At 46.3% G+C, this 19,249-nt stretch overlaps 1 protein-coding gene across 3 annotated transcripts in view; it reads right to left on the bottom strand.

Moving 5' to 3' along the window:
* LOC109517378 (single-stranded DNA-binding protein 3) overlaps positions 1-18,161 on the bottom strand; it is a 36,042-nt gene extending 17,881 nt beyond the window's left edge. Inside the window, exons 1-5 of one of the 3 annotated variants that reach the window (XM_019872530.1) lie at positions 18,030-18,161; positions 17,735-17,835; positions 10,062-10,134; positions 8,624-8,685; positions 4,257-4,341 (exon numbers count right to left, since the gene is read on the bottom strand). In XM_019872530.1, coding sequence (XP_019728089.1) covers positions 4,257-4,341; positions 8,624-8,685; positions 10,062-10,134; positions 17,735-17,790 — 276 coding nt within the window. In that variant the 5' untranslated portion in view covers positions 17,791-17,835; positions 18,030-18,161. Of the gene's footprint in view, positions 1-4,256; positions 4,342-8,623; positions 8,686-10,061; positions 10,135-17,734; positions 17,864-17,928 lie in introns of all 3 variants that reach the window. The other 2 variants (XM_019872529.1, XM_019872531.1) reach the window with 2 other exon arrangements.
* Between the last annotated feature and the right edge of the window lie 1,088 nt (positions 18,162-19,249).

Below are 19,249 nucleotides of genomic sequence, written 5' to 3'. Positions count from 1 at the left end.
AAAGTGCCCGGGGGTGGGGGGGGGGGGGGGTATGATGACTTGTGAGAAAGTCAGAATTGTTTCTATTTCCTTTATTTCATTTGGGGAAAATTAGTTTTGGGCGGCCCAGTGGACGAATGGTTCGCGCGTCCACCTCACAGTACAGAGGTCGTGGGTTCGATCCCGGCTCCGGCCTTCCTGTGTGGAGTTTGCATGTTCTCCCGGGGCCCGCATGGGTTTTCTCCGGGTACTCTGGTTTCCTCCCGCGTTCCAAAAACATGCATGGCAGGCTGATTGAAATGGATGGAAAATTAGTTCCAAAAATCTGAACAACTTGGGCCAGTGTCGTGGAATGGATTGTTTTCCAACAAACGTCCAAATAAAAATTTAACAAGGCAGATGACCGTCTGCATAGGTTCTGTTTTTCATTTTGCTGGAAGGAGGTTGTTGGCACAAGTGGGGTTCTAATTAGTATTCAGACAACCTATACAAAGCAATTAGGTACTGACTAACTCAATCGAGGCCCAGAATAAGGAATGTGAATGCAATTGAGGCAGTTCGCAGTCCTCTTACATGGAGGTTGTCCCCACTATGGCTGATTTCAGGGTCAGGGGGAGGTGATCCGTTTTCTTTGCTGCGCAGGAAGCAAGTTTTGATCATCCGGCCCCAGGCAAACAACCGCAGACGCGCGACATAAAATGCGCAACCTTTGATGTCTCCCCGTAAACGGCGTGAGTTGCGCTTCGAGCAGCAGCGGGTGGGCCACCCGAGTGTTTCTGTGGCGTCTTCCAAACATTTTACGCGCCCTTGCAAAGATGCCACGTTGGCTTGGTCTGGATTCTCACGCTCTAGTCCCAAGTGGCACACTTTGGATATGTGTCATGGCAGCGTGATGTGTCAATACGTGTCACTTGAATATGGGCAGTCAAAAAAAAAAAAAAAAACATCCGGGCGTTCATTTGGATGGTTCATTTGGGTTTAAATCCAGCCGGGAGAAGCTAACGACGCTAGTAACGGCACAATATGGAGCCAAAAGCATTTGCCGTCTCACATCCAGGGCCGTGAGACTGGATGAATCAATATTGCTCAACACATTATTGACCTGTGCCTGATACCTTTCACGGGGATAAAAAAAGGGACATAAACATGAGATGGAAGGAGGAGGTAGAAATAAATGCGTGCATGTTTGTGAGTCCCTGCCCGGAGAGGCTACTGATGTACATTCTGCTTCACTGATATGTACCTCATCACCGTCTCCTTGACCCGATGTCCTGATTGCACAGACAGACAGACAGAGAAAGAGTGACAGATCGGAGGTAGATGGCGGGAGAGAAGAAGAGAGGCAAAAAGAGTTGACTGCGGTGATCCAGCTAATTTATCAGCCCAGTCAAAACACGCGGCCATTGCGCTCAACAGGATGCGGGGGGGCCGGGACGCGACGGCGGACAGACAGAAAGCCCAGCTGCTCCTCAAAACTGGCACGGGGCTTGGGTGCTGAAAGCAGACGGGCGCGCACGCGTGCGTGCACGCGCACACACACACACACACACACACACACACGACGGATGACGGCGCTAATACGCCGCAGACACAACATCCACTCAGCTCGCACTCCACAGAGACGGCACAGGCCAAGAAAAAGACGGGGATAAAAAGCAAGAAGCTAAAAAAAAAAAAAGAATATATGTCTGCCACCGTGTAGAGGAGGCAGATTGCAGGATCAGATATTGCTTCACATTGTCGGCTGACTTTATTCACAAAGACAACTTGTAGCCACTGTTGGATGTTGTTAGTTAATTTCGTGGCGACGTTTTTGACAGACAATTTCTGTCTTGCCCACAAGACCTCCAATTGAGTTGCCTGGTGTGCTTCCACTTCAATGTCTCGAATTTTAGCCATCAGCGAGGCCTCGGATTGTCACGATCTTTGTTGTCGTTCACACTTTAGCCGCCGAGTCCCTTTCTGAAATCCCGTCGCTAACCAAAGTAGTGCTTCGACTAGCGGGGCTCGCACAGAACAGATGATTGTAAGGAACATTTTGGACATGGCTTCCCCTTTAACAATGCCTTTTTTTTTTTTTTTTTTTGTGGAGACGGCACCTTTGGAGTTTCGAACGCTGTTGCTAACCAAATTGGGAGCACTCACAGTCTCCCAGGTGGACATAAGCATGGAATCTTTCAACAGTATTCAAGCTGATTTCATGACTCAAGAAGGACAGCGTCTTATCTACAAGGCAATTAAAAAAAAAACAAAAAACTGCATTGCTAACCAAAGCAGAAGCACCACATCAAGTCAACACGCTTTCGGTTGAGTGTATTCCAGGTGCGAACGCCGCCTAAGATCTTTTAAATTCAACCGAATGAAGACTCGAGGACTCACTCGAAGTCATGTGGAATCAAAGGGATTAGATGCATTGTCGGAGCGGACCTCCAGCAGGACCAAAGCGTCTTCTGTTTACCAGATCTACCCCCATACAAACTGTAATTGCCACACAAAGGGGAAAAAAAAAAGACAACAACTAGCATCAATAAACTACTGTTGAAGATAGTGAAAATAAAGAGCCCCCCAAAGTCCTTCATCTCATCATGTTGATAACGCCTCATAAACGCCAAGCAGGCCCTAAAAGCGTGCCCCGACCCTCGTAAAGATAAGACCAACAAACAAAAGTCTTTCCTTTTCTTGCTGAGCCGTTCACCAGCAGAGAGGACCTGTGCTGGAGGGTGCGGGGGTGGGGGGGGGGGGGCTTGAGAGCCCTGGGGGGCTCCGGAGCCAAAATTAAACCAGGCCTGTCTTCTTGGCTTTGTCAGTGTTAGATACAGACAGTGAGCGACCGTGTCGGACAGTCACACACGCACACGGGGTTGGAAGACCCTCCGCCCCGCCTCTTGTACAGGCTGCTTGCCAAAGATGCCCTGAGTCATTAAATTACACATGCGTGCACGCACACACAAACACACGCACAGTAAACATACATCAAACGCACATAACACTCACACATTATCGGACATGTACACACATTCACACACAGAATCATACGACTTCATACATGCAATCACAGAGGCACACGCACCTAAAAAAAAAAATCTCACACACGCCACAATATCACAGGTGTAAACAATCATGAAACCACATGCAGTATCACACAATATCACACACACACGCACACAATATCAAAATATCACAGACACACACGATGACATAAACAGTCGCACAATATCACACATACACTCCTTCACTTAATCACACTACTTCACATGCAATCACACAAACACCGAAAACAGAACAAAACAATGGCAATATAACAGACAATCACACAATACTGCACATGTACTATACAGACAATATACAGTACACAATCACACTACTTCATACACACTATCACACACACGCACACACTTCGAAATACAAACCTACAAACACACCAACACTACAAATCACACAATGTCACCGGGACAAACAATCACAATATCTCACACAGACAAAATCGCATCCCCACACACACACACACACACACACACACACACACACACACACACACACACACACACACACACACACAGATCCCTGGTTTAGCATCAACCCAGTGCCGGGATTACGGGATTAGAACTCTATTCCATTATCTCCCCACACTGTATCGTATCCACGCACGCACGCACGCACGCACACATGCGCACACACAGAGTCTTGACCAGCGAGTATCCATCATAACGCAGGATTTTGACACAGCAGACGATACAGTTGGGGTGGCTTCTTCACGCTTCCAAGTAACAAGAAGTCGTCTCGGGGCACTTTGAGCCGACCACGCTTTGCTTCTGGGATTCTTCTGAGGGGCTTCTGCGGTTCTGGCGCAGCGTCACCGCTTAAGCGCACATAGCAAATGATGTTGAGTCAGCGATTCTGGACTCATTGTGCCATGTCTGTGTTGTGTAAAGGTTTATGACTGAGGTTCTCAAGTGATTAGTACACGCTCAACCTTAAAAAGCGTCTCTCAGGGCAGAAATTTAATTTATGGGAAAAAGATGCCGTCTAAATGGCTGAAAACTTTGGGGTTCAACAAAAAGATGGAATCTGAATCTACGGTAGTTCTTGCTCCTTGGGGATATTTTCATGAAAATGTCACACGTTAGACTTGCCAACGGTTTGAAGTTGTGAAAATGAAGGCATCATATGTCTCCAAGTGTCAAATCATGAAATGTCAACTTTGTTTTGGAAACGCATTGGAGCGAACGTGAGTGTAGGTGAGAAAAGAATATCCGGACTGGGAGCACGTCACTTACGTAGTCGTGGAAGGCCTTGGCCTCACTGGAGTGCTCGCAGGTCTCTCGTCGGTCTGGAGCGGCGCAATACAAGTCCCAGAATACACTGAAACGTCAGGACAGGGGGAAAGTTCAACTCCACGTAAAGTGAATACAAATATGTCTTCTAAATTTGACTGCACGGGGAAGAGTGTTGCCCTGCGATCGGCTGGCAACCGGTTCAGGGTGTCCCCCGCCTAGTGCCCAAAGACAGCTGGGATAGAGTGTTATTAATTAAACAATGCTGAGGAATTTGAATGGCAAAAAAAAAAAAAAAGTAATATCTAAAATGAAACTTTGAAATCAGCGGGGTTCAGGTTTTGTGGCTTCAGTCAATTGCTGGGTTTTTATTTGTGACCATAACTTTATCTTTTGCCTGTTTATTTTGCTTCTTCACAAACTTTCTTGCTACTTTTCTTCCTTCTAAATCAGACCAGACCTTCTAAACCAGACTTTTTTTACAAAAAGTGAGACCACGGACATTAAAACTCGTCGCCCTGAAAATTTCTTTTCCTTCGACTTAGGTTCAAAAGAATCAGTCTTTGCTCATCGATTGGGAATGAGTGGGCGAGGAACTGGGTGAAACACGGATGCAGTTAAACACGTGTCCAATCAGACGACAACCCCCCCCAGCCCCGACATGTCCCGCTAATTGCAGACGGCGATCCCCGAGCTGTGTGAACTTATAGATGTTTTGATCCCAAAAAGTCAACTAATTATCCGACTTAGCCTTCCCCTATCATGAGGTCAGAGTGCACCGCGGGCGCCCTGCCGGCATGCATATCAATGCTTAACGATGATCATAAACGGCTTTGGGCACAGGAGCTCAAAAGGTAGCGAGACCAAAAACAAAAGCTAAGAGGCACAAGAACGGGCGCTCGCATCAGTTTTTAACTGTGACTACTCAAAATGATCACCAAACTTAAAATATACCCCCCTTGCTCCGCTCAACCCAAAAGTGCATTTAAGACGACTTCGACGTGTTTCTTGACATTTTACGCATGCTTGATGGGAGGATTGACCATGACATGCTTGCTATTTCTCCCGCCGCCGCCCCCACCCACATTAACCCGGGTTGTAACCTCTCTGAATTATCATTCTGTCCATCCTCTTAGTAGCTATTAAAAACACGTCCTTGGGTTTTCATATTGCTGATGGTGCTGCGCCGGCCCCGGCGTTCGTACTTATGACTCAGCAGAATCATCCCCAGAGGTTAAAAGTTACACTGCTGTACGTTTTTTTTTCTCCCCCAAAAATACAATTTTAAGGCTACGCACAGTCTGTGATTTTACATGAAATATTTGCTCGATTGTCATATGTGCATTGGTAATTTGGCACAGAACCATCCGTGACTAACACTGCCAATTAACACAAAATCCAGTTTCTCTTGATAAATGTATCGCTGTCTCCCATTTTTTTTCTTCAGTTTTATTAATATTTTAATTTCGAACATTGTAAGTTTTGAAGAATAGCAAATGTATGCGTATTATTACTGACAAAAAAAAAATACATTGATATTTCAGATGTATACTTTATCTGAACAAATGAGCAAATCATTCTTTTCCGGACATAAAAGAATGTTTGAAAAGTTTTTCGGGATTCCTAAAGCAACGACCGGGCACAAAGGCCGTTAAACCTAAGTGCGCGTTACACGGTCAATAAAAGGAATTTTAGCATTCACTGCCAATGGCATTGACTCAACAGTCCGAGCTAATATATGCGCGTGTAAAACAGCTTCACTTTTAATTGAGCAAGCTAATTTATTGCGGGCCTCGGGGTCCGGTTCACGCTCTTATTACTCCGGGGCTATGTCCAAATCCCGGCGGTGTCGTCGCGCAAGTCGCCGTAGGTGAGCGCGGATTAGTCTTGACTTCAATCCACGGATCGGAACAATCTGCTTAAGGTGAAGAGTTTAATGTCGTCTACTGTGGTGAACGTAAGCGGGCGTTGGACTTTTCTATCCCCTTAGGATGCGAGCCCATATGCTGTTCGGAACACGTCGCGGCGGCGGGACATCTGATGAGCGCGCTTTCGACGACACATCCTCTGTCGCGCCGGATTGAAACGAGCAAAATGGCAGATTTTCTGTGTTGTAAATGCAGAACCCCCTGCGGTCAAAACCTTAGCCAGGGGGCATAAATGACAGTGACAAGGGGGTTTAAGGGCGCAAAGGGGAGAAACTGGGGACGGCTGGCATAAAAGGAGACTGGAATGCAACGGGATAATCTGCTAAGAATCCTTCTGCTGCGTGAACAAAAGGAGAAAAGTGTGTGTGTGTGTGTGTGTGTGTGTGTGGTGGTGGCGGGGGGCACAAAAGGGTAAGGAGGGGGAGGCCATCCATTTTCCCAACCATCTGGATCCATTGTTTCAGGAAGCGGGAGGTGAAAGAAAGATGCAACGCTGGAGGAGGGGAGAGCACGGAGAGCGAAGGTGGGTGGGCGGGGTTCGGATATGGTGAGGGCTTCGGGGGGGTCGGGGTCGCACCCCTCAGTGAGTCTGGTCAAGCCAGAGACTCTGGTACACCCCCGGTGAACATGTTTCTGATTTGTATCTATTTATTTTTTTCAATTCTATCCCAAGAGGAAGCACTGCAATAAAGTGCGACAGCTTCGTGGAACTCGTGACACTCACCACCACCACGAATGGAGAAATCCAGGAGGCTCCCCTAACGTGATGTTCTTCTCCCATCGTATCTAAGAAAGGAAGAAGAAAGACTCACAGTCACTACCACGAAGGCGACTTGGCATACTGTCGTTCAGGGGCTAAGAACCAGTCGGGTACGGGAGGGCCATGTCTCCACTGAAAATGTTGCCATTCTGTTCAGTTCTTGGGATTTTTTTTTGGTTGCCTCGCTTGTCATATTTGAATTTTAGCCGCAGAGACTACACACGTCACTACTGTGGTACCTCTACTTATGAAATTGATGTGTTCTGGAAGAAATTTCTGAACAAGAAAATTTTGTAAGTCGAGGCGCGTTTTCCATGTAAATGCCCTAATCCGTTCCAAGGCCCCAGAAATTCAGACATAAATGTTTTCTAAAGCATAAAAATGGAGCAAATATATGTTACAATTTAATTATTGCACAATAAATGAGAGTTGTGCGTCATGTCAAAAACAAAGAAGAGAGTAAAGAATATTTAATGATGGTCATTAAACTTTTAACTGCGTCCTCGTTGGTTTTTGCCCTCTTTAGTTCATGTGCTCTCCCAGAAGTGGTTTTTTTACCTGGCGTTTTTGTCAAGACCTGAGCAAAGGACGTCTGCTTTTGTCGGCTTTTAACAATCCTTCGAAAATGTCCAAGGCAAACATCAGCATAGTGAGCAATCGCCCGACTGGAGAACACTTTTTCTGGGTGATTCACATTGACGTCAAAATATCGCAACGCCTCATGGCCCGAGGGGCAAATGACGAAGACGCTGCATAGACACATACGGTAGAGGTCCCTCTTAGCCAATGGGATGCCAGGAAGATGTTCGGTCGTAGCCAATGGCAGAGCAGCTACAAGTACGTTGCTTTCAGGAAACCCGGAGCTGCGAGAAGCGGGCCATTCTTTATTTTTTACCTTTCATATCTTTAAATTTCTTTCGTAACAAGAAGCGATATTTTCCTTTTGTGGCGTTTCGTGACTTGAAAATTTCATCTGAAGAGGCATTCGTAAGTAGAGGTACCACTTTATTTCATCCACAGGTAGGTCGACATATATAATTATAAAATTGAAAAAGTATAGGAATAAAATGCCTGTCTCTATCCGTCTAAAGTTACTGAGGCTTTGTTTGGGTGGCCCGCATCGGGTGTTGCTGAGTTGACATCACGCACGGCGTTGATGCCAGGAAAACACGCCGTAACTTTATCGGGTGGCCTCATAAAAAATGCACACCGCAGCTCGCCCGCCGCCGCCGCCGCTCATGCAATCGTCATGAGGACATCAGCGACAACATCCAGTCGGACCCTCAAAGGACTTCTTTTAGGGTCTACGGTGCAGGCGGTGTTTTTGCATTTTGATGGGTTTTTCTCAGGTGCTCCCAGCTTCCTCTAATGGAAGGCCTTAAAAGTGGTACCAAAATCTTACTTCAGACAGGAAGGTCTGTGCCGACTTCTGTGCTCCGACGTGTAGCAGGTACTCGTACACGAGAGCACGGAGAGCGAAGGTGGGTGGGCGGGGTTCGGATATGGTGAGGGCTTCGGGGGGGTCGGGGTCGCACCCCTCAGTGAGTCTGGTCAAGCCAGAGACTCTGGTACACCCCCGGTGAACATGTTTCTGATTTGTATCTATTTATTTTTTTCAATTCTATCCCAAGAGGAAGCACTGCAATAAAGTGCGACAGCTTCGTGGAACTCGTGACACTCACCACCACCACGAATGGAGAAATCCAGGAGGCTCCCCTAACGTGATGTTCTTCTCCCATCGTATCTAAGAAAGGAAGAAGAAAGACTCACAGTCACTACCACGAAGGCGACTTGGCATACTGTCGTTCAGGGGCTAAGAACCAGTCGGGTACGGGAGGGCCATGTCTCCACTGAAAATGTTGCCATTCTGTTCAGTTCTTGGGATTTTTTTTTGGTTGCCTCGCTTGTCATATTTGAATTTTAGCCGCAGAGACTACACACGTCACTACTGTGGTACCTCTACTTATGAAATTGATGTGTTCTGGAAGAAATTTCTGAACAAGAAAATTTTGTAAGTCGAGGCGCGTTTTCCATGTAAATGCCCTAATCCGTTCCAAGGCCCCAGAAATTCAGACATAAATGTTTTCTAAAGCATAAAAATGGAGCAAATATATGTTACAATTTAATTATTGCACAATAAATGAGAGTTGTGCGTCATGTCAAAAACAAAGAAGAGAGTAAAGAATATTTAATGATGGTCATTAAACTTTTAACTGCGTCCTCGTTGGTTTTTGCCCTCTTTAGTTCATGTGCTCTCCCAGAAGTGGTTTTTTTACCTGGCGTTTTTGTCAAGACCTGAGCAAAGGACGTCTGCTTTTGTCGGCTTTTAACAATCCTTCGAAAATGTCCAAGGCAAACATCAGCATAGTGAGCAATCGCCCGACTGGAGAACACTTTTTCTGGGTGATTCACATTGACGTCAAAATATCGCAACGCCTCATGGCCCGAGGGGCAAATGACGAAGACGCTGCATAGACACATACGGTAGAGGTCCCTCTTAGCCAATGGGATGCCAGGAAGATGTTCGGTCGTAGCCAATGGCAGAGCAGCTACAAGTACGTTGCTTTCAGGAAACCCGGAGCTGCGAGAAGCGGGCCATTCTTTATTTTTTACCTTTCATATCTTTAAATTTCTTTCGTAACAAGAAGCGATATTTTCCTTTTGTGGCGTTTCGTGACTTGAAAATTTCATCTGAAGAGGCATTCGTAAGTAGAGGTACCACTTTATTTCATCCACAGGTAGGTCGACATATATAATTATAAAATTGAAAAAGGATAGGAAAAAAATGCCTGTCTCTATCCGTCTAAAGTTACTGAGGCTTTGTTTGGGTGGCCCGCATCGGGTGTTGCTGAGTTGACATCACGCACGGCGTTGATGCCAGGAAAACACGCCGTAACTTTATCGGGTGGCCTCATAAAAAATGCACACCGCAGCTCGCCCGCCGCCGCCGCCGCTCATGCAATCGTCATGAGGACATCAGCGACAACATCCAGTCGGACCCTCAAAGGACTTCTTTTAGGGTCTACGGTGCAGGCGGTGTTTTTGCATTTTGATGGGTTTTTCTCAGGTGCTCCCAGCTTCCTCTAATGGAAGGCCTTAAAAGTGGTACCAAAATCTTACTTCAGACAGGAAGGTCTGTGCCGACTTCTGTGCTCCGACGTGTAGCAGGTACTCGTACACGTACAACGCCAACCTGAAATGCAAACAGCAAGCTCAAGACAAACGGTTCAGGATGGAATTTTTTTCGTTTGCGGCAGTTTACAAACAAGCGATTCGATGTAATGGTGGGCGTACAGAGCGAGAGGCGCTCGGCAGATCGCTTGTCAGCGCCGAGCAAAGCGTAAAACTCGCACAAAGAAACAGTCTGATCTGTCTGTGACTGAAATTTAGCATCTGCTGATTTTGACTCTTTAATGCAGGGGTGTCAAACTCATTTTAGTCGCGAGCCAATTTGGAGTTACGTCTTCCATTGGAGGGCCGTTATGACAGTGAAACCACAAAATTATTGCTTGTACACAACAAATTCATAGGTTATTAGTTTTGAAATCAGTCAAGTCAATTATAATACATGTAGTCTGTTCAATTATTGTTGAAGTGAGTGTAAACTGGGCAACAAAATTGTTGCAAAACCTCAATGTAATTTTTTTTACACATGGCAATTTCAAATTTCGGTACATATTTTAGCAAGTTGACAGACACGATTTGCTTTCGCCGGCCACATAAAATGACCTGGCGGGCCGGATCTGGCCCCCGGGCCTTGAGTTTGACACCTGTGCTTTAATGGATAGGCTGGATTCGCATGGCTCAATTGGCAGGTTCGGTTTTTGAGTATCACACTTGGAATAAGCATACCGACCCAGGAGCGTTATTGCTGTTCCTGCGCATCAGACGTAACTACGTGGCTAATTGGCTAGTAATCAAGCGATTCTGGCAGCGAACGCCATCGCGGAGGTCACAAACGGCAGCTCGTGTAGTCCAAATGGCTTTTTTCTTTTTTTTTAAAAAAAGCAGGGGACACACCTAGTCTATTAACAGACAGCGGACTCGTGCTGAGAAGTCGGGAAAACCCCCTATTGACCCGACATCGCTGCTCCCCGACTCCCTCTCTTAGTCGCGTTTAATAGGCCATTAACGGACCATCAATCGAGCGGCGGCGCGGATATGACAGCGCGCTGTTGGCGAGAAAGACCTCATGACGGGACAATCGCGCCCTAATGAGAGGGACGGTAAGTAAGCCCGCTGTCGGTCAGCGGTCGGTTGATGAAAAACCCGGTCCGGGGAGAACCTGGATGCCAAAGCGTTGCCTTGATGCCGAGTCAGCAGGTTGGAGTTGACACAGGGCTCCCGGCGGTTCCTAAATGGTGGCATTTTGCTCCTAAAATTTGAGGCAGGGCGAGTGGAATCTTGTTTAGGGGAATCAGAAGCGATAATAGCAAAAGCAGAATGCTAATAAAACAAAGCGCGATTCCTATTTTGAATTATGTCATGACTATTTGCTGGTTGTATAGACAAAAGGGGAACTAATTAAAAAGTCATCTCTCCCAGCTCGACTGAAAACCAAGTTACAATAAGCGTTGGCCGTGAAATGCATCAGCCTGAGGTGACAACGTGAGCAACCGCTTACACACGCGCGCACGCCAAAAGGTTGTATTGTGTTCAGTTCACCGCAACAAACATCGCACGACTCCAGAGCGCCGATGATTAACGTAAAGGTTGAGCTAGCCGCACTTTGATGACAATCACCGCCAATGAGTCATCCGCTCTGGCCTCCAGCGCTGATCATAATTTATGCCGGGATGCTATTTTGGCAGGTTGTTTCTCAGGGACGGATGAATTAAAAGTTCTCCTCTTCAAGAAACACTAAAGCGCCTCCTCAGCCGCGTTACGGGCGCCCAAACGTGTTTTTTTTGCCACGGTGACGCAAGCCTCCCACGTTAGACAGGTTCTCCGAGATGTCTCAAAAGCCCGCCACAAAGGTGCTACAGTTGAGTTTAACTATAATTGATTAACTTTTGCACTTATAGAATTGGTGGTTTTAACTGTGCCCACAACGTTAAAGCTTATTGATTTCCCATGTGGCTAATTGTGGCTAAAGTTTAGTCTCATAAACGCATGTGATGATGTGGCTAACAACATGCCAGTGTGGCCAAGAGCTTTTTATACTCTTTAGCCACATTGGGGAAGACGTTTCAGGATCCGGTGCCGACCCCGAAGAAGGATTTTTATTTTAAACAAGCACATAGCTTAGCCATTGCGCAGGTAGCTTAATGCTAATGCCAACACATCATGGGAAAAGCATATATATCTCTCTACGCAACTGACACTTAAACAGAAAAGGTGCACCGATGCATTTAGACATTCAGCATAAAGTGTATACTCAGTCATATTTATCTTCAGCGAAGAGCTGGGACGTCAATGTACAGGGCAGAGTATCTGTGGCAGCGTACTACTTCTTTTGAATTCTATTTAATTATGAACAAAGTTCGGCACCATCAAGTGCTATCCCCCCCCCCACAAAAAAAAAAAAAAAAAAAAAAAAAAAAAAACACGACAATTTATTTATTTATTTTTTTTGCAGGTGCTGGAACGGATTAATCCAATTCCCATTCATGTCAATGGAACCAATGATTCAACATGAGAGAGTTACGTTCCAAGCGTGGTCGAGCAAAGAATTCAACTCACATCTCAAGGTACCACTGTTTGTGATTCTAAGCCAAATGAGTAATTAAAAAAGAAAAAAAGAAAAAAAAAAAGACCAAGACCAAAGACCCAAGCTTGCCGTACTGTTAACAACCTCTCAGACAACGCGAGCTTGCGCCCTGACACGCACACCAAGTCTCACTCACTCACTTGACCGCACGGCCGCAAGAATCTGACCACTTTCCTTCGAGCTCCTTTGCAATTTGTCGGTCACAAAGCTGCTAGTGACCGCTGGTGTAGAGTGGAAGACATCATCACTTGCAAATCACGAAACACACACACACACACGCACACACACAAGAAGTGCTTACCTGCGCACATACTCATCCCTTCATTGGGGATTTAAACGATGGCAAAGCTACAAAAAATAAATAAATAAATAAATAATATTTAATGAGAGGTTCCATTCATGTTTACATGGTGGATGAGAGTCCTTCCATTAAATTTTTACGGGCGGCGTGTACATGTGTTTGCGTGTACCTGCCCTGTTTCATTATTCAAGTTTATGGAAGCTTGGGGAGAGGAAAGAAGGTAAGAGGAGGTGTCAGTATTTTCCCTTTTACCCAAAATGAATGTCAGCTCCAGATATCGGTGATCTGCCTCCTTGACGACTAATAATTTTTGTTGTTTTGATTGTCCTGATGCTCATTTTTATCCAACAAGACACTGCGGGCCGCAAGAAAACGAGCCACCGCAGAATAATGACGACTGCGGAGCATGACGCCGCAGCAACAATGCAAGCCAACATTAACGTGTGCTCTTCGGTTTTGTGATTTCGAGACACGTTTCATCCAAGAGGAGACTCGGGGCAACAAGAAAACAGGCTGCTGCAGCAAAACAGAGATTGTAATAAAAGCGTGGCACCAACGAGAACTGACATGCTACTGAGCTGTTAGTAGCGATTAGCCGCTAACGGAACCTTTGAATGTTTGTCTTACATTGTAATGTGCTCATATGCGTTTAAAATAATAATAATAATAATAATAATAAGGAATTTGTCTCCAGTAGTCTGAGCCACATTAGCTTCAACACATACGGATAAACAATTTTGAGTAATTATTTGATTGACAAGTGAAGGGTGAAAAGTGCCTTCAACGGACACACGGTTCTAAAGCTGGAGTCTGATTTATTATTATTTTTTTTTATTTCATTCAAATTTGGCAGGCTTGTTATCGATCAATACTTTTCTCTGTATTGTGTTAAATGTGAAAGACAATTTTTTTTTTTTTGTCCCTTTAGAGCACCGGTATCAAACTCAAGGCCCGGGGGGCCAGATTCGGCACGCCGCATCATTTTATGTGGCCCGCAAAAGCACATCATGTGTGTAAACTTGCATGACCCTTAATGAAATCAGTACCAAAATGTCAAATTGTCATGAATAACGTTGAGACCCTCCAAATTGTTGTAGTTGACTGTTTTCCAAACTAGTAATTCATTAATTTGTTGTGTATAAATAATAATGCGATGAGAGGATTCAACATTTTTGTGGTTTCACGGTCATAACGACCCTCCGGGGGAAGACGTAGCTCCAAAGTCGCCTCTGACAAAAATGAGTTTGACACCCCTGCTTTAGAGGGTCATGAAATGGCATCATGCATATTTTACCAGCAAGTTATTTTAGATGTGTTTTAAATTACTTATCTAATTATTGGATTTTTGCCAAACATGGGAATTGGCCTTAAAAAAAAAAATCCGTACTTGGGCCCTACGTATGTGAGTTTGGGATGTTTGAAATAGTCAATGGTTGATTTCTTGTCAAACTGTCTCAAGTACACAGAAAAAGGAGGCTCTTCTTTATAGTCCTCTGGAAAGACGGAGCAGTGAGTGAAAATGTAGACTGCTGCGTTAGCTTCGGGTCAGCTCCCACAAAAGTGCAAAATCTTCCCCGCGCTACCCCGTGACCGCCACACCTTGCGCACGGCCGAGGAAGCTTCTTGACAATAGCGACCACCTTCTTTAAACATGGATGAGCACCGGCCCGCCGTATCTCACTCCACTCGCCTGAGAGAAGCTGCTCAGGTCCGTGTCAATAATTCAACACGGGGAGTAGAAGCGCGAGGGGCAAAAGCGGGACGGGTAACGGGAAGCGGGAGATGGAAGTGGGCTTCGACAGTGCGCCAATACGGAGTTACCTCCAAACGCCTTAAAACCTGGTCAAATTTTGTAAAAAGATGCCCTAAATCTCTTACAAATTTTACACGGGGAACTGTCATGACATAGCACAGAATGAGATGTTCTGTTCTATACTAGTCATTTCTAGTTTTAACTTGCCACACAGCTGTGAGACCATGTTGAGTTTTTTTTCTTTTTTAGCATACCATCTTGAGCTTCAGCATGATAAAAAATCTCTCTCAAGAGGAGATTCAGCTTTAGCACTTGCTGCACGGCTGTGAGACCATGCGCTCTTCGAGACAGTTTCATTTGTACCACCTTTAACTTTTGCACTTTTGGCAAACCTCGAGACTGTGCAGAATTAGAGACTGTCTCGTTGGCATCACCTTAAGCTTTCTCACTCGCTGCATGGCTGTGAGACCAGGCTGACCGAGTGATGGTCTTGTTTGTCCCACTTGAAGGTTTCACACTTGCTCCATGGCTTTGAGACCATGCCGAATCAGACGGTTTGGTTTATGTCACCTGAAACATTCACACATGCTAGCAGTGAGACCGCGTTGCGTTGGTTATGGTCTTGGTCATACCACCATAAACTTTCAGCACGAAAAAAAAAAATCAGCTCAAAGTTAGGAGAAGTTTTCGCATTTGCTGCACTACATCACGTTCCAGATTTTTTTTTTTTTAACTTTTTGGAGTGGGCACTTGTATGGCAGTTAATAATGTGAGTTGAACAGTTAACATTCTTATGGTTACAGTTGGTAACTAGAACGAATGATTCCAAAGGCAACAGAATAGCTCTCTCAGAAGTCCCGATCGATCGTTGAGCTCGTCGACCCAAGGCAGCCTGGCTGAGTGGTCCATGTGCCGGTGATGGGAAAAGATAACTGCACGATGGTTCAACTTTTTAACCCGGTGCTTTTCATTCCACACTTGAGAAGCGCACTACAACCAGACCCCACCGAGCGATCGGCATCAGACAAAGAGACCGGCAGCTGAGATCGCTCTTTCCCACGCTAGCGCTCCAGTCCCCGCGCCGATGACCCTCTGAAACGCTCCGGCTCCGTTCGGCACCACCAAAACCGGCACTTTCCGGTAGTTTTGACGGGGAAATACAAAGTTTTTAGGGCGGCAAACAAACCGCGGGGGGCTGGCTGAATGGCATCCGACCAGCGGGCAACCATGCGCGGCTTCGAGGTGGCCCTGCGAGCCGGTGAATGTCTGGAGCAAAGAACAACCAGCAAACAGCTGTTTATCTATTTTTACCGGTGGGGGACACAAAGCCTCTCAGCCCGGGTTGCTTACAAGGCATTGTTCAGCTCCCCCCTCACCACCGCCGCCTTAGTTAGCACGTACGGGGGAGGGAGGGTCACACGCGAATCGTGGGTACACTTTTAAAGCTCAACTTAAGAGAGACGGGGAAGCGGTTGTTGCGGTTTGGCTGAACCGGGCTAAAATGGCAAATAAATAGGCACACTTTAAAATGTGAATGACAGTAGTTAGCCAAGTTAGCAAGTTTAGCCACGGCTAGGCTAACAACGCCCCCCCCTTCCAACACACACATACACACGCAAGTAGTGATAATTGACTTACTTTTCTCTTTGAGCTTCAGCATGATAAAAAATCTCTCTCAAGAGGAGATTCAGCTTTAGCACTTGCTGCACGGCTGTGAGACCATGCGCTCTTCGAGACAGTTTCATTTGTACCACCTTTAACTTTTGCACTTTTGGCAAACCTCGAGACTGTGCAGAATTAGAGACTGTCTCGTTGGCATCACCTTAAGCTTTCTCACTCGCTGCATGGCTGTGAGACCAGGCTGACCGAGTGATGGTCTTGTTTGTCCCACTTGAAGGTTTCACACTTGCTCCATGGCTTTGAGACCATGCCGAATCAGACGGTTTGGTTTATGTCACCTGAAACATTCACACATGCTAGCAGTGAGACCGCGTTGCGTTGGTTATGGTCTTGGTCATACCACCATAAACTTTCAGCACGAAAAAAAAAAAATCAGCTCAAAGTTAGGAGAAGTTTTCGCATTTGCTGCACTACATCACGTTCCAGATTTTTTTTTTTTTAACTTTTTGGAGTGGGCACTTGTATGGCAGTTAATAATGTGAGTTGAACAGTTAACATTCTTATGGTTACAGTTGGTAACTAGAACGAATGATTCCAAAGGCAACAGAATAGCTCTCTCAGAAGTCCCGATCGATCGTTGAGCTCGTCGACCCAAGGCAGCCTGGCTGAGTGGTCCATGTGCCGGTGATGGGAAAAGATAACTGCACGATGGTTCAACTTTTTAACCCGGTGCTTTTCATTCCACACTTGAGAAGCGCACTACAACCAGACCCCACCGAGCGATCGGCATCAGACAAAGAGACCGGCAGCTGAGATCGCTCTTTCCCACGCTAGCGCTCCAGTCCCCGCGCCGATGACCCTCTGAAACGCTCCGGCTCCGTTCGGCACCACCAAAACCGGCACTTTCCGGTAGTTTTGACGGGGAAATACAAAGTTTTTAGGGCGGCAAACAAACCGCGGGGGGCTGGCTGAATGGCATCCGACCAGCGGGCAACCATGCGCGGCTTCGAGGTGGCCCTGCGAGCCGGTGAATGTCTGGAGCAAAGAACAACCAGCAAACAGCTGTTTATCTATTTTTACCGGTGGGGGACACAAAGCCTCTCAGCCCGGGTTGCTTACAAGGCATTGTTCAGCTCCCCCCTCACCACCGCCGCCTTAGTTAGCACGTACGGGGGAGGGAGGGTCACACGCGAATCGTGGGTACACTTTTAAAGCTCAACTTAAGAGAGACGGGGAAGCGGTTGTTGCGGTTTGGCTGAACCGGGCTAAAATGGCAAATAAATAGGCACACTTTAAAATGTGAATGACAGTAGTTAGCCAAGTTAGCAAGTTTAGCCACGGCTAGGCTAACAACGCCCCCCCCCCTTCCAACACACACATACACGCGCAAGTAGTGATAATTGACTTACTTTTCTCTCGCTTGGCTATCGGAGGGGACCACGGCTCCCTTGCCCTTGCCGTACATCTTGCAGGCACCTCGACTTAGACTTTTTTTAATTTTATCCCACTCCTCGACACCTGTCAAAGAAAGCGAGCAGGGAAAGCTACTATCCCCCCCCTTCCAACACACACATACACACGCAAGTAGTGATAATTGACTTACTTTTCTCTCGCTTGGCTATCGGAGGGGACCACGGCTCCCTTGCCCTTGCCGTACATCTTGCAGGCACCTCGACTTAGACTTTTTTTAATTTTATCCCACTCCTCGACACCTGTCAAAGAAAGCGAGCAGGGAAAGCTACTATCTCCATAGCTACCCCAGTTAGTGTTCCCTCTCGCTCTCTCTGATTCTCTCTCGCCCTCTCTCACCCTACCTCGCCTTTCTCTCTCTCTCTCTCTCTCTCTCTCTCTCTCTCTCTCTCTCTCACACACAATCTCTCTCTCTCTCTCTCTCTCTCTCTCTCTCGCTCTCTCTCTCTCCCCGGCTTTCCTTTCCTTTTTTTTCTACATCCTCAACATTGCCCACAAATCAGGCAGGGTTTCAGTCCGGGCAGGGTGGGCGACTTGAAACCGTTCACTGGTGGTGGAGCTTGCAGCTTTTTTTTCTCTTTTTTTTTTTCAATCGCTGTTCCAGGATTTCGCTCACGCCCCCCTGTTGTGTGATGGTGGGGGCTTCTTAAAGGCGCAACGTGTACATTCCCCGACACCCCCCCCCCAGCTCAAGTTCAAGTTAGCTTTTCTCTACGATAGTGTCGTTGGTGTTGTTGTTGCACAACACAAGTGCTATGCTAATTCACCATGTCTTCTTAATTCCTGTTCTCTATAGGGGACCTAAAAAGCAAAATTGACTTTTAATGGTGCAGCATGGCAGGCAAGTGGTTGGTATGTTTGCTTCACAGGGGTTCGAATCTTGCCTCAGGTCTTCCTGTGTGGAGTTTAGTTCATGTTAGGTGGACCCACGGATATACTGATGAATGGAGTCAGAATGCCGCTTACTCGTTGTCCGAAGAAGTGAAGCCACCGGTGGCCATCTTACGTTGCCACTCGATAAGCCAGCCTAACTTCAATACATTGATTTCTCTGAGTCTGTACAGCAAAACCGCCACGGTGTATGGCATACGATTGTTTCATCGGTAAGCATGCGATTTAAAATGTTCTCATATGAGGCGTACCTCTGGGTAAGGTAAAGATGGACCAGCAGCGTGTTGTTACAACTACCAACAATGAAATGAAAGCATACCCCATCAAGAAAAATTCACCAAGAATTGTAAACCTGAACTCTATCAGTCACAATTCACAAAACCGAGATCATATACGCTGAATGGTCATTGAAAACAGCGATGTTCGTTCTTTACTCCATACACGTTTTGGAAGTTTTGACCAGGTATGGTTCTGAAGGAATGAAGTTACGCGCGCGTCCTGTCTCTTTAAGAATGTGCCTAGGTTGAGCTCCCTGGTTCGCGTGTATGCGCGCGTGTGCGCGA

The sequence above is a fragment of the Hippocampus comes genome, unplaced genomic scaffold (genome assembly GCF_001891065.2).
Source record: "Hippocampus comes isolate QL1 unplaced genomic scaffold, H_comes_QL1_v1.1 scaffold92, whole genome shotgun sequence".
In the NCBI taxonomy this organism is placed as follows: Eukaryota; Metazoa; Chordata; class Actinopteri; order Syngnathiformes; family Syngnathidae; genus Hippocampus; species Hippocampus comes.
The sequence above is the reverse complement of the archived record's forward strand: the minus strand, read 5'-3'. Positions and strand labels throughout refer to the sequence as shown.